The following is a 24,063-nucleotide window of genomic DNA, read 5'->3' as shown; positions in this document are numbered from 1 at the left end:
TTTTATTTATTTTTTTTACTTCATTGCACAGACATTCAGAAATCATTTTGACATTGTGCTTTGAACTTTTTCTCTTCCAGGAGTCTGACAGTCAAAAGATTCTCATTTTTTGAGGTGTGCACTTAAAATTTTACCAATGAATAGTTTTTTTGGTATATACAGTTGAAGTCGACATTATTAGTCCTCCTATGATTTTTTTTTCTTTTTCAAATGTTTGCCAAATGATGTTTAACAGAGCAAGGAATTTCCTATAATATTTCTAAAGTCTTATTTGTTTTATTTCGACTAGAATAAAAGCAGATTTAAATACAAAAAAAAAACATTTTAAGGTCAATATTATTAGCCCCCTTAAGCAATATTTGGTCACACTATATTTTGATGGTCCATTTGTTGAATTTAAGTTACATTGCATCTAAATGCCAAGTAGACTGTTAGATTGGGGTTAGGGTTGGAGTTGGAGTTAGTGTAAGTTGACATGTGCTTGCAAAGTTTCTTATAGTCAGTTAAATGTCTGTTGAAGGAGCAGGATCAATAGATATTAAGCTGACAGTCTACAAATACTCAAATGGACCATCAAAAAAACAATTTACCCAATATTTGTTTTTCGATTGTCTACAGAACAAACCATTGTTATACAATGACTTGCCTAGTTAACCTAATTAACCCAGTTAAGCCTTTAAATTGCACTTGCAATAGCTGAATACTAATATCCTGAAAAATATCCAGTAAAATATTTCTGTAACTTATGGTTCAGGACAATGGAGGTGAGGATCCAATGGCAGTGTATTTATTAAACATGGAATGATCAGGCAGGCAAGGGTCAAACACAGGAGTAAACAGTAACATGCGGAGCAATCCAAAAGACTAGTTGAGCCACAGGCGAAAAGGTCGGCTAACATCAGAAATCAATAAACAAAGCAAAGAAACAAACATGGCAATGCAAGGAAAAATACTTTGTGATGCTACAGGTAAAACAAGACTCAGCAATGTATGTGTGTGTGTGCTGTTTAAATAGTCCAAAATATTAGTCACTGAGTCACCAGCCGTGAATGTAATGAATGTCAAACAGGAACCGGTGTGTGTGAGGTGCATGCTGGAAGTTGTAGTTCGTATATGTGAAAGTGAAGGTTCTCCAGCGATCAGCAGTAGATAGATCGCTGGTGACTGTAACAGTTATGCAACAATTACTGTCATAATTGCAAAAATAAAAGAAATCAGTTATTAAAAATTAGTTATTAAAACTATTACGTTTAAAAATGTATTGAAAATTATCTTCTTTCCATTAGACAGAAATATACAGGGGGGCTAATAATTTTGACTTTAACTGTATATGCAAGGAAATGCAAGACAAAAAAAACTCAATAAATGATTTCTGATGTTGTGTAGTGGAGTAAGAGGAAAAGTGGACTGTTCAGCCCTCCACCTGCCTCTGCGACAACATCACTTCCTCCCATGAGCTCTTTAGAATGTGATCTGGAGGACAAGGACCTGACGCTTCGACCCAGTGCTACTCTGTGCCCAGAAACTGTATCAAATCCAAAATCAGGTATTAATAACTACCAGAACATACAAGATGCATTGTAATTGAATTTCTCTATATGAGCATCTCTCTCTTTGTGTTTTGTCAGTGCTGTTGAGGTGTTCAGGTAGTCAGGATGTGCGGCAGTGGTGCAGTGATCCTTGTGTTCCTGATGGGAAAAACACAGAGGAACAGCAGAGGACTTTAACAAGGACTTTCAGCAGAGATGCAGCTCTTTCTCCAGAGTGGAGCACCATGAGGAAGAAAACTGAGGACTCTGTGAGTTACAAAACGCTGGATGTTACAAATAACAGACTTGTATTTTGGTATTGCTTCTATCTAAAACACTTATTTATATATTTGTTTCATTAATGGCGTTATTGATGGAGCATTTTTACATTTAGTATGTAGATATCACACCTCTCTGAGAATCTGCAAAAAATCTCATAAAATAATACAATTAATGACTTTTCAAGCTGCATGATACTGGACAAATATGCAATATTGTTGTTGAGTATTGTGATAATGGTAATTCTTACAATATTTCCCTAGAAAAATGCTATTTTTATTAGCTATGTTTTAAACTTATTTGATTATGTAACGATATTAGAATAAATTGGTAAAAGGTATTTTTCAGATCTAATTAATTCTAATTCAGACAAAACACTGTTATGGTGTCAAACATTTAGTCTTTAAATCATTATGAATGAGTGGTGAGCACTGTCGCCTCACAGCAAGAAGGTCACTGGTTCGAGTCCTTGTTTCCCAGTACTGGGTTGCAGCTGGAAGGGCATCCGCTGTGTAAAACATATGCTGGATAAGTTGGCGGCTCATTCTGCTGTGGCGACCCCTGATGAATAAAGGGACTAAGCCTAAAAAGGACTAAGGAAAATGAATGAATGAATGTGAGTATCTGCAGCTGTATCCCATCTAGACTTTACCCATTGGCTGCTCCAGCCAAAAGCAGAACTACCTGCAAGGTGGGGAGAAAAGTTGTAAGACTCCATCTAATTTGTCAAATTTAGAGAAACAACCAATGCATGCAACACACAAATGCTTTGCATAAAAACTAAATGTAATCTACCACATGTCTGCGATACATATATTTCTAGTCTCATTTTTCACTTGGTATTATAAAGCAGTGTTTCCCAACCCTGTTCCCGAAGGCACACCAACAGTACACATTTTCAACCTCTCCCTAATCAAACACACCTGAATCAGAACATTAGATAAGACTCAAAATCCTGAAATGAATGGTTCAGATAAGGGAGACATCCAAAATATGTACTGTTTGTGCTGTTTGTTAGACTCTAAACCAGTGTTTCCCTACTCTGTTCCTGGAGGCACACCAACACATATACTCTAAACTTTAATGTATATGTGGAGAATATACAAACATCTGCTATGCGAAATTTAGGACAATGCTATATAAAAAGCATATTGGCTTTTTTATCCTACTTATTCTTTAAGGTGTGTGTAGGTGTGTACATGTATGTGAATATATACAAACTGTATAACACAGTAAAGCAAATATACTAAAGAAAAGTGTTGGGCAAATTTTATTTTTATTGAGGAATACAACATTGCATGAAGTACAATACCGTGTAAACATTTTTTTTAGTATGTTAGTCCATCAATTTCTAGCACCGTAATGGTTGTAAATACACGAAGAGAACAAAAGACATCCTTAGGACATATAAAAGAAAAAAAACAACAACATTATAATAATATTTAAACTTAAAATTTGGGTTTTTGATTTGCTGAAATATTAATAGATTGAATAATTGTATGGAATTGAATTACCTGGTAATTGCGTCACATAAATGTCAATTTTGTGTTATTGTTATGCTATATATTTCTGCACCATGGACAGAGCTCAGGAACACATTGCATATGTTTCTTTGTTTCTTTGTTTGTTTGTTTTCTTGGAATCCCTAAAATCATTACTGGCAGACTGACTAAAAAGAAACCTCCAAAACTCATGCTTGTATTTTTAACCTTTAATTCATAGAGGGCTGATTCTCATGGACTTCCTCCCACTCCCCAAGTCTATGTAAGTTTAACAAGCTAATATGTTTAACCAGCTAAATATATCTTTTAATTGTGTTAAAGGCACAGTATGTCATTTTCGCCACTAGGGGGCAGGTATTCACAAAAAACAAAGGTGTAGTTTGATGATGCCATGACTTTAGTGTGGAAACATGGGAGTTGTGGTCTTCATTACATCCTATAGTACTCCTGCAGAAATCATGTTGATGGATGAGATAAAGTATTCTAGACTTATTATCATGGTAGTATGAAGCAGAGTAAAACTGAAAGCTGATGCAGTTTTTTCAGGCTAAATACTTTTTAATGTTCTGTTATTTTTTCTGTTACTTTTAATGCTGCTCTGTGCAATCTAGTAAAACCCACAACATATTAAAGCATTTTTGGAGTTTTCCTGTTTTCTATAAAACCAAACTGGAAACTGAGGTTGTTTGTCATTGTTAGTGTAACACAGTGGTCTCAAAGTCAATTCCTGGGGGGCCGCAGCTCTTTATAGTTTATCTCCAACCTCTTCTAACTCACACCTGCTTAATAGTTTTTGGTAGTCTTGAACACCTTAATTAGTTGGATCAGCTGTGTTTGATTAGGGTTGGAGAAAAAATGTGCAGAGCTATGTGCAAATGTGCAGAGCTAGGTATAAGATATGGCTCGAGGACAGTGGAGATGAGGATCCGTGTAATGTTTAAGACAAGGGTGTCCAAACTCAGTCTTGGAGAGCCGGTGTCTTGGAGAGTTTAGCTCCAACCCTAATCAAACACACCTAAACCAGCTAATTAAGCTCTTACTAAATATACTAAAAACTTCCTGGCAGGTGTTTTGAAGCAAATTGAAGCTAAACTTTCCAGTACACCAGGCCTCCAGGACCGAGTTTGGACACCTCTGATTTAAGAGAATAGTCAGGCAGGCAATGGTCAAAACAGGTACAAACTAGAGCATATAGACGATTCAAAGAGTGTGGTCATAAGCAGGCGAATGGTCAGGACAGGCGGCAAAACAACATGAATGATAAACAAAATACGGGTCAAAAGAGCGTGGTGAAAAGCAGGCGAATGGTCAGGACATGCAGCAAAACAACATAAATGACAAACAAAACACGTGTTAAAAGAGTGTGGCCAAAAACAGGCAAATGGTCTGGACAGGCGGCAAAACAGCATGAAAGATAAACAAAACACAGGTCAAAAGAGTGTGGTCAAAAGCAGGCAAATGGTCAGGACAGGCAGCTAAACAACATGAACGATAAACAAAACACGGGTCAAAAGAGTGTGGCCAAAAGCAGGCGAGTGGTCAGGACAGGCGGCAAAACAGCATGAAAGATAAACAAAACACGTGTCAAAAGAGTGTGGTCAAAAACAGGCAAATGGTCAGGACAGGCAGCTAAACAACATGAACGATAAACAAAACATGTGTCAAAAGAGTGTGGCCAAAAACAGGCGAATGGTCAGGACAGGCGGCAAAACAGCATGAAAGATAAACAAAACACGTGTCAAAAGAGTGTGGTCAAAAGCAGGCAAATGGTCAGGACAGGCAGCTAAACAACATGAACGATAAACAAAACACGGGTCAAAAGAGTGTGGCCAAAAGCAGGCGAATGGTCAGGACATGCAGCAAAACAACATGAACGATAAACAAAACACGGGTCAAAAGAGTGTGGCCAAAAGCAGGCGAATGGTCAGGACCGGTGGCAAAACAACCTGAAAGATAAACAAAACACGGCTCAAAAGAGCGTAATCAAAAGCAGGTGAATGGTCAGGACAGGCAACAAAACAACATGAAAGATAAACAAAACACGGGTCAAAAGAGCGTGGTCAAAAGCAGACGAATGGTCAGGACAGGCAGCAAAACAACATGAACGATAAACAAAACACGGATTAAAAGAGTGTTGTCAAAAGCAGGCGAATTATCAGGACCGGCGGCAAAACATCATGAATGATAAACAAACACGGGTCAAAAACACAGAAAGGCTAGACAAGAAATAACGCCTTGAAAGACTCAGTAAAGTGTTTGTCAAAGTAACGTGTATAAATAGTCCTGGTCAGTAGTCCTTACGAACATCAGCTGTGTGTGTAATCAGGGAGAGAACTAGGACTGGTGTGTGTGTGAGGTGTATGTTGGGACCTGTAGTTCATACCGGTGGGAGATGTGTAGTAGAGTAAATGAATGATAGTGTTTTCCAGCAATCTGCACAGGCTTGATTGCTGGTGATTGTAACAGATAGCATGATGACACAGGACACGGTCTGTCTCGCTAGTTTAACTAGCTTATTTCTCTGGATTGGAACATTTTTCAAAACATTTGACATAATGCAGGTCCATAAGTCAGCAACATATACAACACTTTTCTAGCTGTTTCTGGACATTTTAATGAAAAATTATACATATTGTGCCTTTAAACCTTGCTAAATTAGAGTCTGACAAACATATAATCATGTATAATTAATTACTCGGTTGGGATTAACGTGATTAAGAATGTGATCTGAAAACTTGAACCTGAATAACTTGAATAAGTTTAAGTTGTTGCTTATTTTACATCTATTTTTATAGCTGTATTAATACAAAACTGTAATACTTCATGTTGCGTAGATGGGGGCCTGTTTTACCAAAGTCTTTAATGGATGTCCACTGAAAATCCACTGTGCAGACACTTGGGTTTTGCCCAAAACAAGAGGTACAGATTTACTTTAATGCTACAGACAGAGAAGTTGAATGAAAATGGAAAATATTATTTAAATAGACCATAAAATGCTATTTTATCTTATATTCATTTATTAATTAATTTATATTAAAGTATCTGACAATTGATTATCCACAGATCAGTATTTAATTTTGGGGGCAGAGGAGGGCGTTTATATCCTAAACTTAAATGAGCTGCATGAAGACACCTTAGAAAAGGTAGTGTATCAATGTGTTTGTATTTTTCTGTCATAAAATGCAGTGCGCATGAGAGCAAAAGGTCTTTTTTAATTGTTAAAATGTGGTCTTCATTGCAGTTGCTTCCACAGAGATGCACGTGGCTTTATGTCATGAACAATGTCTTAATGTCCATCTCTGGTACGGATCTTTTTTCTTTTTTACTGTTTTATGGTTTAGATGTTGTGATTTGAGATTGATGTGATGTTAGTTTAGTTAACTTTTAGAAATTAGAAGCTTAGGAATTACAAACTGTTTTGTATTGGAGTGCTAATATAACATAAACTAAATCATAACAGTGTATCTCATTTGCTTAGACACTATAATCCATGTTTACCGAATAATATTAAACTAAATTAAAATTTAAACTCTAAATAAATAATAATTTGCTCACACTTAACAATAAAGCTGCATTAGTTAATGTACTTATTAACTTAAAATAAGAATGAACAATAATTGAACAGCATTTATTATTCATAGCTCCATTTAAACTAATGCATTATTGAAATCTAAAGTTTTGCTTGTTGCGAGTTGTGTGAGTTAAAAAATAAGTAAGAAATTGCAATGCATAATTGTATTTTCATTGACTAATGTTACCAAAGATTTATTTAATGAAGAATGTTATTTATTTTAGGAATATTTAGAGTTGTAGATCTGTCAGAAATAGTATTTTGCATCATGTGAATTTATTTTTTTAATCCTTAACATAAAAAATCAACCGCTTCAAATGTTATCACTGGATTGAATGGGCGTTATAGGTGGTTATCAGCTGATAGATATGGGCCAGTATGCTCAGTAGTACTAGTAGGCTCAGAAGGCTGTTATCATCCATCCACATGGTTAATCAGCTATACTAATAGAGAAGACTGCAGATCCAGATCTGTTTTTACATTACTGTGACGGTTGGGTTTGAGGTTGGGGTAGGGGTAGATGTTAATAAAATACAATTAATGGGAAGTTTCATAAATGATATATAGCTGATAACAGCCTTCTGAGCCTATCAGTAGGCACAGAAGGTCCCTACTGGCCCATATCTATCAGCTGATAACCACTGATAGCGCCCATTCAATCAAGTAATAACATTCGAATCAGCTGCAAAGATTACAAAACGCACAAACAAACCTTTGATTTCAATAAAGGGAATGAAGATAAAGACATACAATACTATTTTTGTTAAATTAATTAATTATTAAATAAAGGGCGGTGCAGTGGCGCAGTAGGTAGCGCTGTCGCTTAACAGCAAGAGGGTCGCTGGTTCGAGCCTCGGCTGGGTGAGCGGGTGCTCAGGTTTCCCCCACAAGTCCAAGGACATGTGCTGTAGGTGCTGCAGGTGAATTGGGTAAGCTAAATTGTCCATAGTGTATATGTGTGTGAATGGGAGTGTATGGGTGTTTCCCAGTGATGGGTTGCAGCTGGAAGGGCTCCCGCTGCATAAAACATATGCTGGATAAGTTGGCGGTTCATTCTGCTGTGGCAACCCCTGATTAATAAAGGGACTAAGCCGAAAAGAAAATGAATGAATGAATTATAAAATAATAAAAAACAAATGTGGCATATTCTGTCAAATCTGAGTTCCCATATGTAAAATTTTATTATGGTTTTACAAATCCAAAACAAGCAATAAAAAAAACCACACAAAAAATTATGAAATATCACCAAGAAAGCCAGCAGTTTATGAATGAAAAATAGTTTAAATGATTTATTTAATCACGTGGTTTATTTAAAAGTGTGGTTATGTCACAGTGTTCTATTAGGGTTAAGTAAATAATAAAATTCCAATGATCAGATGTGCTCCAACATTACAGACATCTGTTTAGCTGTGCCTTTACTGAATGGCCACTATGCTACGTCTGACAGATCGCACTATTAAAGCTTTGATTTTTATTAGTTTAAATCCTGCTTTAATACCTTTTAATATGTTTTTAATAATGTTATTCTTTTTGTTTCTTTTATTCTTGTTTATGTAAAGCACTTTGAATTACAATTGTGTAGGAAATGTGCTATATAAATAAACTTGCCTTGCATATCAACTATTCTGTTCTATTCTATTCTATTCTATTCTATTCTATTCTATTCTATTGTTTAATAGGCAAGTCATCTCAGCTGTGTTCTCACAGACTGACAGCTCTGTTTGAGCAGCGAGGGCACTTACAGAGGAAACAGGGACACTTGTCTCTCGGCTCCAACCGCTTCACTGAGCGGATTATCCACAGGTCACACAAACACAAGACTGACATCCCTAATCCAACTGTTCAGCTCATTTCTACTCCTTTTAAAACCTTTATTGATTTTCTCACAGGAAGTTCGCTGTGTCAGTGAAGATCCCCGACACGAAGGGCTGTCGAAAGTGCAGTGTGGGTGAGGAACATTTCATTTCTTACCTCATTTAGATTTTAACTTTGTTAATCTGTAATTGTCTAAGATGGGGAAAAGGGAAAGCTGAGTTTAGCTGACTGAAATGAATGAATGTTTTTTCTGTGATTCTTCATCATTAGCTCGTAATCCGTACACTGACAGCACGTTCCTGTGTGCCGCTGTTCCCTCTGGACTGGTTCTGCTGTTGTGGTATGAACCACTGCAGAAGTTCATGCACCTCAAGGTAATATCTTAAAGGAAACCTATTATGCAGAAATCACTTCTATAAGGGCTTTAATCTCTCCCTCATTAGCATAGGGCATTAGTCTTGTTTTTGAATCTGCCGCAATGGTGCTACATAGGCATTTGAAGCTCTGGCCTCTTTTAAAAGAGTACTGGGACCAGGTTTTCATTTGAATTTAGGTAACAGTCCCGAAAATATAGAGCCAGATCAGTCTCAAAAATATTGCATTTACAAAATAAAATTCCTACACTATTCACATTTACAAAATTCCATTTGTAAATTCTAAACAATTCATAAAAAAACAAACACAATTCGTAAATTCAAAACTTTATTCATAAATATGCAAAAGACAATTTGTAAATTCAAAACAATTCGTAAATACACAAAACACAATTCGTAAATACACAAAACACAATTCGTAAATTCAAAACACAGTTCGTAAATACACAAAACACAATTCGTAAATACACAAAACACAATTCGTAGATACACAAAACACAGTTCGTAAATACACAACACAATTCGTAAATTCAAAACAAAATTCATAAATACACAAAACACAATTCGTAAATTCAACACACAGTTCGTAAATACATAAAACACAATTCGTAAATACGCAACACAATTCGTAAATTCAAAACAAAACTCGTAAATACTCAAAACACAATTCGTAAATTCAAAACACAATTCGTAAATACACAAAACACAATACGTAAATTCAAAACACAGTTTGTAAATACACAAAACACAATACGTAAATTCAAAACAGTTCGTAAATACACAAAACACAATTCGTAAATTCAAAACACAATTCATAAATACTCAAAACACAATTCGTAAATTCAAAACACAATTCGTAAATACACAAAACACAATTCGTAAATTCAAAACAGTTCGTAAATTCATAAAACACAATTCGTAAATTCAAAACACAATTCGTAAATGCGCAAAACGCAATTCGTTAATTCAAAATACAATTTGTAAATAAACACATCCAATTTGTAAATTCAAAACATAATTCGTAAATATGCAAATCCAATTCGTAAATTTAAAACACAATTCATAAAAGCACATATCTAATTCATTTAGGGAATTTTTAGGATTTTTACTGGTGAATTCCCAAATTGTGTTTTCCGTTTATGAATTGGATTTGTGTATTTATGAATTGTGTTTTAAATTGATAAATTTACGAATTAGGTTTTGTAACTTTGAATGGTGATGTGCATGTATGAGTTTTATTTTTTCAGATGTATTATTTTTGAGACTGATCTGGCTCCATATTAAAATGGCACCATTTGGATCAAAGCTTAAAAAGGGAAGTTTCAAAGAGTTATAAAACATTTTTTGTGGGCTATTTTAAGCTGAAATTTCACATACACACTCTAGGGACATCATAGACTTATTTTACATGTTCTAAAAAGGAGCATAATAGGTCCATTCTAAAGGAACACTCCACTTAAAAAAAAAAGGCTCATTACTCCCCTAAACAGTTGAGTTTTAGCAATTTTTAATTTATTCAGCCGATTTCTGGGCCTAACGGAAGCACTTTTAGCTTAGCTTAGCATAAACCATTGAATCGAATTAGACCATTAGCATCTCGCTCAAAAAAAAAAAGAGTTTTCATAATTTTAATAATAAGCTTGATTCTTCTGTAGTTACATAATTTACTATGAAATGTTGCTATTTTCCAGTTCGATATGGCTTGGAACTATACTATCATTTACTAGCATAATAAATAAGGAACTTTGTTGCCGAACTATGGCTGCAGCAGGTGCAATTCTAATATTTCTGATAGTCATTCTCTGAGGCTCTTTCTCCTCTTGTTCTGTCCGTGCAGCACATTGCTGTGCCGCTGCCGGAGCCACTGATCATCTTTGAGCTGCTGGTGTTGATGAGCGATGAGCTTCCTCAGCTCTGTGTGGGCGTTCAGGAAAGTCCAGAACAGCAAAATGAGCCACAGCTGAAGTTTGACATCATCAATCTGAACGGCTTGCCAAACCCTACGCCAGGTAAATTGCTGACTGACTGGCTGCTTATTCATGAGAATTCTGCAAACGCTTCTCATCTCACACTCAGCAAACAAATCTAAAACATGCTGATCTGCACTAGGAGTGCTCCAACTGATTGATTAGGCTCTTTCCTCATAAGAAAATGGATTAAAACTTATTTTACGGATAATAATTGTGTTTTTATAAAGGCCTATCATATTAAAATATATAAAATATAGATATTTAAAATGTAAAAGTTTCTAATATTTGTGAAAGAATTCACTTATGCTCATCAAGGTTGCATTTATTTGATGAAAACACATTCAAATCCATATGTATATTTGTAACAATTGCCAGCAATTTGCTTTTATGTCAAAAGTAGGTGAAATATTAAGTAAAGATGATGTTCTATGAAGACATTTTATCAATTTCCTACCATATCTTTTTTTGAGTATGTATTTAATATGAATTTCTTACAACTTAATTTGCACAACTTTAAAGGCATTTCTTTTACCCTCCGATTGCAGATTTTCAATAGTTGTATCTCAGCCAAATATCATCCTCTATCTTAAAAAAAATTTATTTATTCAGCTTTCAGAGAAGGTATCCAAACATGTAAAAAAAATGACACTTATGACTGGTTTTGTGGTTCATGGTCGCATTCGTTCCTGATTATTTATTCCAGTAATAGCAAGTGTTTATTTTTAACATCAAGGATCTGAAATATGGATGTTTTGTATATAATTATATAGTCAGTCTGATCTTATGCATATTCTGATACTTCTGATACTTTGCATATTGTCAGAAAAGTCATACAAATACGTATAAAAAATTTAAAAGGATGCCCCCAAACCTCACCCCAAAACTAAACCCTATTGGTGGGATGAGCAAATTGTACTGAAATGTATGAATGAGATTGTACAACCACTAATTCAAAAAGTTCTAATTTCCATGAGATTGCATTGATATGTTTTATAATTAGCAATCTGTATTAACACTTTTAATTAATTTAATGCTTCCTTCCTGAATCAAAGTATTATTGTCTGAAAGTATTATCCCTCAAAATAATACTAATCAAATTAAGGCTTTAAATTGACCCTATGATCGATGATCTTAAGCAGTATTGGCCGATAGCTCTTCCAAGAATAAAATAATAATAATAATAATAATAATAATAATAATAATAATAATAATAATAATAATAATAATAATAATAATAATAATAATAATAATGAATAAGAAACTAATCCCCCAAACCTCCTGATTATAGAACAATTACTGGTTTGTATAATTTAATTTAATTTAATTTAATTTAATTTAATTTAATTTAATTTAATTTAATTTAATTTAATTTAATTTAATTTAATTTAATTTAATTTAATTTAATTCAAACTTTTTTTTAAATTATTTTACAAACAACTTCCATTGTTCGATGTGCTTTTCAGCAAATAAACAGTACAGTATAGTCCTAAGTGTTTTATCTATTGACATCAAGTGCATGAAATGTGATTTTTTTTGTGTCTTTCCACAGACAGCGAGTCAATAAGAGCTGTACAGGTGACGCAGCTGGACAGAGACACGGTTTTAATCGCACTGGAAAGTGTGTATTCATTTGTATGATTTATTAATGACCAATAAAAGCATGCAGTGATTCTCGTACTGTAAATAAACTTTATTATGTTGTGCTTTCTAGAAACAGTGAAGATTGTGAATATGCAGGGCATTCCCAGCAAAGAGTTAGCATCACAACTGGAGTTTGACTTCCCTATTGAGACTTTAGGTATGAACCTGATATAATATGAATATAGTATTTGTTCACAACCCACTCAGCAAAATTTATCTGGCCCAGCTCTGGCCCACACAATCAGGTTTTGCTTGGCCCACATGCTGCAGTGAATTGCTGGACATGACTGGACCAAGTCTGGGTTTCAGACAAGGGCAAAACATGGACCATATCTGGGTCAAGTCTCAGGCAAGTTAATAACTCATACCTGAGCTTGAACTGGGCCAGATGGGTTTTTGTGTCACAGTTGCAATGAAATTGAGAAACCCATGAAGGATTGCGCTTCAGGCGCACGATGGGTGTGCTTTTTCTCAAAGCGACCTGATTGGTAGATTTTTCTTCTTTACTCAAAATTAATTTGAATATATTTTAAATGTGGGTCAAGACAGGCTTACATTGCCCACATATCAATATTTAACATCTGGGCCAAATAGTACATTTTACATCTGGCCCAAATCTTGTGTGCCACCTTAAAGACGGTGCCACCTCTGCCAAACCCGGACCATGTTCGGCCCAAATGTGCCAGCTTTATGCCAAATCTGGGCCAGAATACTTTGCTACATGGGAATAAGCTAAAATTGTGGCATATGTTTTCATTTGACTGTTTTTTTTTTTTCAGTTTGTTTAGAAGAAAGTGTTTTAGCTTTCTGGAAACACGGGCTGAAAGGATGTAGTCTGCACAACTGTGAGGTAAAGAGTTATCGGGCTTTGTTATTTATGAATCATCAATGGTGAAATTTAATAGTTGATATATTAATCATGTTTTTCTCTTCTGTCCTCATAGACGACACAGGAAATCACAGACAAAAGCCGAGTGTTTAAAGTTTTAGGAACGCACAGGTAATCCTACTTTGTTTTTAATCATTGTATTTTACTTTAATTCAGCGGCACAGTGGCTCAGTGGTTAGCACTGTCACCTCTCAGCAAGAAGATCGCTGGTTCGAGTCCCTGCTGGGCCAGTTGGCATTTCTGTATGGAGTTAGCATGTTCTCCCTATGTTCGCGTGGGTTTCCTCCAGGTGCTCCGGTTTTCCCCACAAGTCCAAAGCCATGCGCTGTAGGTGAATTGGATGAACTAAATTGGCCGTAGTGTGTGTGTGTGTGTGTGTGTGTGTGTGTGTTAATGTGAGAGTGTATGGGTGTCTCCAAGTAATGGGTTGCGGCTGGAAGGGTATCCGCTGCGTAAAACATATGCCGGGATAGTTGGCGGTTCATTCCACTGTGGCGACCCCTGATAAATAAAGGACTAAGCCAAAGTAGAATAAAAGAATGAATTTTATTTAATTTTTTTCAATTCTTTTTCTTTGCATTAGTGCTGTAAAAAATAAGGCATTCATTTCTGCATTATAGCACTAATATATATATTCTCATCACATAACTGATCAGAAAGGCATTTCTGTTCAATAAAATGAACAAAATATTCTAAATTAGCAGTGTAAATAAACATATAATGGGTATTTTATTAGAATGTGGTTATTGTTAGGTTTAGGGGTGGACTGTATGGAGGGTTTTATTGTCCCCAATAAAGTGGCATTCATGTGATAAATATTCAATTTTATACCACATATGGTAATATTGTATACTATTTCATAATGTAGCCTTGATACTGAGGTGTAAATATGTGCCACTATTTCCATAATTAGCATCGAAATACACTTAAGTACTGTATATTTCATAATGTAAACAACATTTAATCGCTATTGTTTCACTTAGTTTATTTCTGTAAATAGAATACTACTGTTAATTATAGCTGAAAATATAAAATGTGTTTATTTGATTTGTTTGATGTCGCATTAAATTTTGTATTGTTTGTTAATGTATTTATTTGTTCTATCATTAATTATCAACTTTAAATGTGTTTTTTAAAAGTTTTTATTAAATGTCTTTTAAATAAAAAAATTAGTTGTGAGCCGTTTTCGGTGTTAACGTGCTGCGTTAAAGCAATACTCCTAATGGCCGATAAAAAAATATCGCCGTTAATCTATTCTCAAAGTTGGGTTGGGAGCTGGGTCTATTCTACGCAAGCTATGATGACTTTCACCTTGATATATAGCGTGGATGTATACCTGGCGGAATTGCACTGTAGGTGGCGAAAACGAGTCTTCGAACCTGTGTGTATTCCTACTGTGAAATTACCTTTTCAAACGTGCCGTGCTAACATGGATGCAGTTCACTAGAGTGAATCTGATTAATGTTAGCTCCACATCTAACTATCAGGCACATGTAGAGTTTATGCGCTCGAGTAAAACATATACAAATAAAATGGACCGGGAGCTTTTTAAAACGAATGACGGTGAATGAAAGTCAAACTGGTGAGCCGTCTGACAAAAAAAGTGCCCTTCTGAATCAAATCAGCAGGATGCCCTTCTGAATCTTTCACTTACTTCGAAGACACTACTGACTATGTTTACATGGACATCTGTAATCTAGTTATTTGCCTTAATAGACATGAATATAATTAAGGGGCTTACGTGAAGTGCTTTCATGTAAGAGTTTCCTGTAATTTTGGGTGACTTTAACTGCAGTTAGGCAGTTTATACCTTCACTCATGAACATTTCATTCATGCCCCCGTGACAAACTGGGCTATTAGACGCAAATAAGGAGTAAGGACTGGTGAGAATGTTATGGAATTTAATAACGCATGCCAAATGGAAAGAAAAAAACTTCCGCATTCCTTTACTGACAGCAGCATGTTTGGATCTTGTCGGAAAATATGGCGAAAAGTAATACATGACGGCAATAGTTTGATTGCGGTGTTTACTTCAGTAATGGCACTAATATATGCAGACTCCACGTCTTAATTCCATTTCTGTTTAGTTCAGTTGACTTTAGTCGGATTAAGGTGATCAAAAATCGCTGTTTGGAGCTTCTGTAGGCCTACAGTTCAACATTCATGTTTACCTGAATAAACAGTAGGTAAACACAAGTACATCTTATTGAACATTATTTATTTTCATCACCAATTATCATAGTAGAACAGTTTCTCAAGCAGTTTGTGATGCATTTTGCAAACAGGAGATAAGCCCCTGGTCTAATGCGCCACCTGGCCTGAGAAACCCGTTCTCAAAAACTTACTTTTAGTCATTATTTGGGTAGCACACATATTCTGAATGCCTTGGGTAGAATTAGAATGAGCCATTTTAATCTAGATTAATTCCAGGATTACAGTGAGATTATTGTAGATTTAAAAACGAAATCTATGCCCACCTATAGTAAAAATACTCATTTTTGTTTATACAGTAATGTTTATTATTATTTATATAATCACAAATTTTCTCTACTGAAATTGAAAAAAAAAAAATCTAAAAAGTGTGCATTTGTAAGAATGGGTTTTAACCACAGCGGTTCGAACGGTAGTTTTGCCGAATGACTAAAAAGTTATCAGCATGATGGTAAAAAACTGTACATTCTAGTCAAACTATTCTTCTGCAGTCTTATACCAAAAATGGAAATAAGGGCAGTATTAATAGCTAAAATTGTGAGAGAGCGTTGATATTATGTGATTGTATTGTATTGGAATATGGAACAATTAAGTGTTGATGTTGAACCAAAAGTAATTTACAAATACTTGAAAATGAGATGATTTAATGACAAAAATTCTATATGGCTATAACTGAATTAATTACAAAATAACTGTATAAAATGATAAAACATGAAAGGATAAAAACATATATAAATTGTACCCAGCTTAAATGTAAAAATAAAGTTACCTAAGAAAGAGAGAGACGGGGAGGGAGAGAGAAAAAGGAGTAAGTAGGCCTCAAAGAGGCAGAGAAGATAGCCTCCAGAGCAGGAGAGGAGCAGAGCAGAAAAGCGCAGAGATGGAAAAGAGGCAGAGCACAGTTTACCAGCTATTTTGTGTCTTTCTTGACCATGTGATCGAAGCCCAAATGCTCAGACATTCAAACTGACCAATCAACATGTGACCACATCGTAAAACCCCCAGTCCACACACCAGGCCCTGATCTAATCAGTATCTGCCTTTGGAATTTGTGTGAGCCTTCTTTGGTGACATGTTTTGCCATAAAAACAAATGCATATGATAATTTAGACTCTTACACATATATGTAATGAGTCGGTTAGCAACAGAGGTGAGGATCCAAACGCACCTTTATTTGAGAATCGTCAGACAGGCAAAGGTCAAAACAGGAGTGAATTTAAGCATACAGTTAATCCAGGGAGTAGTTGATATAAACAGGTGAATGGCCAGGACAGGCAGCAAAACAACATGAACAAAAAAAACTCAGGCAGGTCAAAGAAATGCTCATTACAATTTAACAAGACTCAGCAAAGTGTGAGTGAGGTGTGTTCATAGTCCTGGTAGTAAGTCCTCATGAGCTTCAGCTGTGTGTTTTCAATCAGTGGTGATTTGGAACTGGTGTGTGTTAGGTGCACAATGGGATATGTAGTCCAGTTCAGCGGCAGATGTGTAGTAGCGTGAATGAGTGAGTGTTCTCCAGCGATCTCCGAGGGCTAGATTGATGGTTATTAAGACAATATAATTATTTCTTTTTTGTTTTTGTTTTACAGAGACATTATTTTGCAAAGCACCCCGACTGAAAACCCATCAGCCACTAGCAATTTATACATTTTGACCGGCCATGAGAGCAGCTACTGAAGTAAGCCAGCAGACCTGTAAATAACACACATCACAACATGGACGTTTCAGAGACAGAATGCATGAAAATGGATAAAAAGAAGACGTTGAGAACAGTAAATCTGCCTTATGTGTGTTCAGACACGGACCATCAGTTCACTGGTACACATTATGAGGGTACAGGAAGAAAACACCCTGGCTCTTTATTTGTCTCTCTGAAAGTGTGCATTTGTCATTGTTGTCTATTACATCTAATTAACCTAAATTAAACGACTGTATTTAAATAAAAATATATAATTTTGTGATGGAAGGATTGTGATAACTACTAATAAACTACAGTGAAACCAAACTATATGAGAATATGAGTTTCAATTCCTTTGATTTTAATCTGTTTGCGTTTCATTTTGGTATTACAACTCAAGTTTTTCAATCATTGAATACTTTTAACATCTTAACTGGACAAATCTGCTCCATGAGCACAGTAGAGATTGTTTGTGTGGAAAATAGTTTTTGTCTTAAAGGTCTAGGAATTGGGTGTCACGGTGGTGGAGTGGGTAGAACAATCACCTCACAGCAAGAAGGTTGCTGGTTCGAGCCTCGGCTGGGTCAGTTGGCATTTTTCTGTGTGGAGTCTGCATGTTCTCCCCGTGTTTGTGTGGGTTTCCTCTGGGTGCTCCGGTTTCCCCCCACAGTCCAAAGACATGTGGTACAGGTGAATTGGGTAGGCTGGAAGGGCATCCGGTGCGTAAAACATATGCTGGATAAGTTGGCGCTGTGGCGACCCCAAATTAATAAAGGGACTAAGCCAAAAAGAAAATGAATGAAGCGAGTCCCCACAGTTTAAAGACATGGTATAGGTGAATTGGGTAAGCTAGAATTGTCCGCAGTGTATGTGTGTGAATGAGAGTGTATGGATGTTTCCCAGTGATGGGTTGCAGCTGGAAGGGCATCTGCTGCGTAAAACATATGCTGGATAAGTAGGCGGTTCATTCCGCTGTGGCAACCCCTGAATAATAAAGGCACTAAGCCGAAAAGAGAATGAATGAATAAATGGTGTTGAACTGAAACCTTGTGGTTGAACTAAATGTTGCAGTCTGACTTGATGCAGGTTGCTAGATTGACGACACCAATAGAAGCGAGCGTTCAAGCTGCTCAGCTAATGTTTACATTTGTAGTACTCATAATATTTGCTAATTAAAAAACACCTCATGTGGATTTTGATAACTCTGAATCTGCAGCTTATTTTAGAGGCTGCTATTGTCCTCTGAAATCTAATTTTTGGAGTTGCAAGCTGAGCTGCATGCAATGCTTTCAATGAGCACACCTAACCCGCCCCTATCCCTCACAGGGACATCACTAGCTCCATTGAGTGCATTGTGTCTGACATTGCAAGTTTGAAATGTGCAGTCTCAGCTTGCAAATCCAAGTCTGCATCCATACTATTAGAGAGTCGACTAGGTCTGCATACATTGAGAGGGTTCAATATCTGCAAATATTTGGTATTTTTATGGTATTTTATGTTTTAGAAGAGTCAAATTTTTTTAAACATGTTGTTATTGTTATGATCATAAAGAAATAGTTCACCCAATAATCACAAGGTTCTTTTTTACTCACCCTCAGGCCATCTAAAAGGTAGGTGACTTTTTTCTACAGTAGAACAGTAGAGTTTTAGCTGAAACCATTGCCCTCTGGTGTCTATACACTACCTGACAAAAGTCTTTATGCCGATCTCAGTTGTAAGAGCAACAAATAATAACTTTACTTCTGGTTGATCCTTTGGTAAAGTGAAAGACGGTAGATTTTTTAGATGAATCATCTGAGAAACTGCATCCCAATCATCACAAAAACTGCAGAAGACCTGTTGGGACCCGCATGGACCCAAGATTCTCACAAAAATCTGTCAAGTTTGGTGAAGGAAAAATCATGGTTTGGGGTTACATTCAGCATGGGGGCGTGCAAGAGATCTGCAGAGTGGATGGCAACATCAGTAGCCTGAGGTATCAAGTCATTTGTGCTGCCCATTACATTACAAACCACAGGAGAGGGCAAATTCTTCAGCAGGATAGCACTCCTCATACTTCAGACTTCACATCAAAGTTCCTGAAAGCAAAGAAGGTTGTACTGTACTGTACCCCTTAGTTGAAACGGGCCATAAGTTAATACCATCTAAAAATGTGCTTTATACTTAAAACTCATTTTGTGCTGTAAATATGGGCTACTTCAAAATGTATTTACCTTTCACATAAAGTGGCTCCGTGTTAAACTCACTGAAAGAAAAACTGGCTGAAGTGACATTAAATGATGCAAAAATTGTGTGAGACTGATAACAGCAGACAGAAAGAACAATGCCAAATTTGCTGTCCCGAACATAGACACTGCATTAAAAACACTGCAGCATTACCTATTTCTTTTGTAATTTGAAGCAAAGATGATATAATATAAAGGATAGCTTTTTAAATACACCTACATTTTTTAAAATCAAAAAATCTACATATGATTTAAGAAGCTGATGACCTCTCGTAGAGTTTTCATGGTGTCATGTTCTCATCTGTTTTAAGGTTATAATTTTGTTCCATGTCAAATCTGTGATTGTCACAAACACCCACTCAAGCTAGCAATGCATACGAGGTCTACTCAATAGTCATCTGCATTCTTGCTGTTTCTAATGAGATAGCGCTGTGGTCGTGAAACACTTTTGAGGCAGAATTGTATCTGTGACTTTGACTTTCACTCACGTGTACACAGGATATAAGTTCTTGCTGTCTTTTCGACAAGGCGCTAAAGAGGTTAGTGGTCGTTTCTGATAGCCATCTTTAAAAAACAAGAAACCACAAACTGTGTTTGTATGGTGCAGACCTTAGTCAAAACTACAGCAACAACCCCAAAAGGAAACTCTATTTGTGTCCAGTGCACAAATAATTTACATAGACTAACAATAATTTATTTTTAAAAATAAACCTTAAAAATAACATGCACTGCATTCCACACTCACACACACTGTTCACACACACTGTACACACACGCATATATATATATATATATATATATATATATATATATATATATATATATATATATATATATATATATATATATATATATATATATATATATATATACACACACACATACACACCAAAATACATTAAGTATTTATGGCAACATTGGTCATAAAATTTTTTTGCTTTGATTTGCGAGTGAGTTGAGAGATATCAGGTCGATTTCAACCAATCACAGTTTGATTCCAGTCTGTCTTGGTTTGAAAGTGACCAATCACATCATAAGCAAGACTTCTAAAGAGGATTTTCACACATCCATTGCTTCAGATATGATCTTTTGGGTCATTTTGATGTGTTGGGCACGTAAGTAGCTTTTTTTTATTGCTCTTTTGACTGTTTAAATGTACACTTATTTATTTATTGGGTTTTCATACATCATTTTAATTGCTGAAATCTCACTGATTTGTTGTAGCTGGAGTCCAGTCTAATCACAGTGCTGAAATTGTCTCATTGCAAACATTTCAGCTGGGAGATGATGTTATCATCAAATGCTTATCTACAAAAATTAGTTTGAGCAGCACATTGGTTTGGTATAAACAGAGCACTGGACATGTCCCAAGGGCAATCACAATATCATACAATCAACTGGATAATGTCAAGTTTAAAGATGAGTTTAAAGATGGAAGATTCAGTATTTTACCAAGTAAAGACTCTTTTCACCTCAAGATCACAGCTACCACCAAGCAGGACACTGGAATATACTACTGCGGGACGGTGTTCTTAAATTTACTACGATTTATCTCTGGAGCACATCTGATGCTACAAGGTAAAATATAAAGTAACCTTATATATCTATATCTTTTATTTCACAGATTTTGTGTTGGAGTATAATTTTAACAAAGTCGTTTAGAATCTAAAGAAATGTTCTTTGTTATGATTAAGGAACTGAGTCCAAAGATGGTAATATGGATTATGGAAAAATACCAGTTATGAATGGAACCACCATTAAAATTGCTGGTAATTCCTCATTTAATTGCTATGATCTGATCAACTATTTCATATTCCTATTTTCATATTTCCTATTCCTATAAAGAAATAATAGGCGACACATTGGCTCATTGGTTAGCACTGTCGCGTCACAGCAAGAAGACTCGCTGGTTCGAGTCCCGGCTGGGACAGCTGGCATTTCTGTGTGGAGTTTGCATGTTCTCCCCGTGTTCACGTGGGTTTCCTCCGGGTTTCCCCCACATTCCAAAGACATGCGCTACAGGTGAATTGAACAAACTAAACTGGCCGTAGTGCATGTGTGTGAATGAGTGTGTGTTTCCCAGTACTGGGTTGCAGCTGGAAGGGCATCTGCTGTGTAAAACATATGCTGGAAAATTTGGCGGTTCATTCCACTGTGGCGACCCCTGATGAATAAAGGGACTAAGGAAAATGAATGAAAGAAAATAAATAATAATAATTCTTTCGTTAAAATTACAAACTGTACTTGGTGGAGAATATAATTGTCTTTATTCTTGTTTTTATGTACTAAATAACTAAGCTTTTATTGTGTTGTTATTGTGTCTTTTTAAAGTGTTGTGTTGTTTAAGGGTTTTCTGAGAATAACCCTAATATCGTTTGAAGAAATGTAAAAGTATGATCCAACACTGAATAGTTATATGCAGTTCTAGTATATATATATATATATATATATATATATATATATATATATATATATATATATATATATATATATATATATATATATATATATATATATATATATATATATATATATATATAACAGTATTTAATCAAAGAACTCCACTTTAAGATGTACACTGTCGTTTAAAATCTTTTTCTTCATTTTAGACAGCAATAGCCAAAACGTATGGAATCCTATGTTACTTTGTTTGATATCCTCGACTTTTATTGTGCTGATAATTATCACACTCACTGCTGATCACTGCAAACTCTGGAGAAAAAGGCAAAAAGGTAAAATTCACACAAACTTTCTGTTCTAGTTTCCCACACCTTCTGCACTGTAAAATATCATATGATCAATAAGTCTTGACAACATTCATGTATTTTTAATTTAAGTAAGGTTGTAAAGTCAACTTTAAATTCTTTAACTTTTTAATTTTTAACCATGCTTTAAAGGATATTAAGTGAGACATTAATCCTAAAATAATGTTATAAACCAAAATCATGTGCAAAACTGATTAAATATCACATCATAAATGCATTATATTAAACGCAATGTCTTTAATTTTATGCATATTTTAAAGGACCAATTGAAGTTGCATCTTTGTTAAACAAGGTAATTGAATTTCTTTATCATGGAAGGCTGAAATTAGGATGACATTGCATTAAATTTCTAAAAAATATTACTGGTCCTGTTAACACTGGTCTGTCTGTCTGTCTGTCTGTCTGTCTGTTATTTTTCACAGATTGGAAATTCACATGAGAATTACACAGCTGTGAGTTTTGCCTCCATCTCTTCAGCAAGGCGATCAAACAACAAACATCTGTCAAGAGATCAGAATATGGTTTAGAATATTCTCTTCATGAATGTTTCTGACTTACTGTTAAAAAGTGCATATATCGTGACATTTCAAAAGCATAATTTAGAGCAAATGTAAGAACAAAAGAGTTCATCTTACTTTTGTGTGTTCTGTAAAAATAATTTCAAGTGAAAAGAAAAACCCTTAGACAATAAAACGTAGAATCTGATCAAACAACTACATTTGTGGGGTTTATTCATAAACTAATTTGGCGAGGATAACATGCTTATGATTGAACACAGCTAGTCATGCATTAGCCAATTCATGATCCTCCAATCAGACGATTCCTTAGTCAATATAAATACCCTAAGTTTCTTATCACAGTCATGTTTGTTTAGAAGAATCCCCTCCCCCTCTCCTTTCCTAGATGGGTGGCACGGTGGCCCAGTGGTTAGCACTGTCGCCTCACAGCAAGAATGTCACTGGTTTACATGTTCTGCTCATGCTCACGTGGGTTTCCTTCAATGCCCCCCGGTTTCCTCCCACTGTCCAAAAACACACAACTTCAAAGTCAATTGACTAAATCCAAATGACAATATGTATATTATTGTATGTAAATGCTCCTGTTTGTTGACTTGTTGGCTGATTGTGATGGTTGACTGCAGGTGCTGTGTAGAGCTGTTTCACTATTTCTCAAGTACTTCCATTTGTAATGCTTCACCTAAGACCATGTTGGTCATTAAAGTTGTCCATTAACGTTGTGACATTAAAGACTTTTTGAGCGCTAAAGCGGCAGTGTGGCGATTTTCTTTGGATCTTTTTCTACAAATGTTTGTTTTTGATCGAGCACCTGTCTTTGAGATTTTCTGATGTGCGCACACTTCTGTTTTTTTGTCAGAACCTACCTAAGCATATGCTGTTTTTCAACAGGGTGGGACGCAGCATAATTCACCTGTTTGGTTATCGTGCAATAATGTATAGGCTACTCACAATTATGAATCCCTGTATAGTGATGTAAAACAGAAAACAAATATTGTGTGAACACATTTTATTTTGTTTAATATTTCAGACCACGACAACCATACAACTGTAAAAACATTAAGTTTTTATTCCTCTGTCGAACTCATTCAATTCAGT

General features: G+C 35.5%; 2 protein-coding genes across 5 annotated transcripts in view; both read left to right on the top strand.

Moving 5' to 3' along the window:
• Positions 1-17,790, top strand: part of map4k2 (mitogen-activated protein kinase kinase kinase kinase 2) — a 50,019-nt gene extending 32,229 nt beyond the window's left edge. For 2 of the 3 annotated variants that reach the window (XM_056461106.1, XM_056461108.1), the window contains 16 exons: positions 81-114; positions 1,387-1,546; positions 1,629-1,798; positions 3,531-3,572; positions 6,145-6,229; positions 6,374-6,453; positions 6,552-6,612; positions 8,561-8,684; positions 8,771-8,829; positions 8,967-9,070; positions 10,908-11,079; positions 12,590-12,658; positions 12,752-12,838; positions 13,461-13,531; positions 13,626-13,681; positions 17,372-17,790. In XM_056461106.1, coding sequence (XP_056317081.1) covers positions 81-114; positions 1,387-1,546; positions 1,629-1,798; positions 3,531-3,572; positions 6,145-6,229; positions 6,374-6,453; positions 6,552-6,612; positions 8,561-8,684; positions 8,771-8,829; positions 8,967-9,070; positions 10,908-11,079; positions 12,590-12,658; positions 12,752-12,838; positions 13,461-13,531; positions 13,626-13,681; positions 17,372-17,459 — 1,462 coding nt within the window. In that variant the 3' untranslated portion in view covers positions 17,460-17,790. The remainder of the gene's footprint in view (positions 1-80; positions 115-1,386; positions 1,547-1,628; positions 1,799-3,530; positions 3,573-6,144; positions 6,230-6,373; positions 6,454-6,551; positions 6,613-8,560; positions 8,685-8,770; positions 8,830-8,966; positions 9,071-10,907; positions 11,080-12,589; positions 12,659-12,751; positions 12,839-13,460; positions 13,532-13,625; positions 13,682-17,371) is intronic. The other variant, XM_056461107.1, reaches the window with a different exon arrangement.
• Positions 17,791-20,672: 2,882 nt separating this feature from the next.
• LOC130232761 (uncharacterized) lies at positions 20,673-23,648 on the top strand. 2 transcript variants are annotated; one of them, XM_056462739.1, is made up of 6 exons: positions 20,673-20,800; positions 20,910-21,263; positions 21,380-21,454; positions 22,295-22,417; positions 22,711-22,742; positions 22,873-23,648. In XM_056462739.1, the coding sequence occupies exons 1-6, from the start codon at positions 20,767-20,769 to the stop codon at positions 22,975-22,977; spliced, it is 723 nt and encodes a 240-aa protein (XP_056318714.1). In that variant the 5' UTR covers positions 20,673-20,766; the 3' UTR covers positions 22,978-23,648. The 2 variants fall into 2 exon arrangements, with proteins under 2 accessions (XP_056318714.1, XP_056318716.1); XM_056462741.1 differs by lacking the exon at positions 21,380-21,454.
• Positions 23,649-24,063: the final 415 nt, after the last annotated feature.

This window comes from Danio aesculapii, chromosome 7 (assembly GCF_903798145.1).
Source record: "Danio aesculapii chromosome 7, fDanAes4.1, whole genome shotgun sequence".
Lineage (NCBI taxonomy): Eukaryota > Metazoa > Chordata > Actinopteri > Cypriniformes > Danionidae > Danio > Danio aesculapii.
The sequence above is the reverse complement of the archived record's forward strand: the minus strand, read 5'-3'. Positions and strand labels throughout refer to the sequence as shown.

Coding starts and splice junctions, on each gene's coding strand:
- LOC130232761 (XM_056462739.1), top strand. CDS start 20,767: ATGATCTTTTGGGTCATTTTGATGTGTTGGGCAC. Junction 21,455..22,294: donor AACCACCATTAAAATTGCTG/GTAATTCCTCAT, acceptor TCTTCATTTTAG/ACAGCAATAGCCAAAACGTA. Junction 22,743..22,872: donor TTGCATCTTTGTTAAACAAG/GTAATTGAATTT, acceptor TATTTTTCACAG/ATTGGAAATTCACATGAGAA.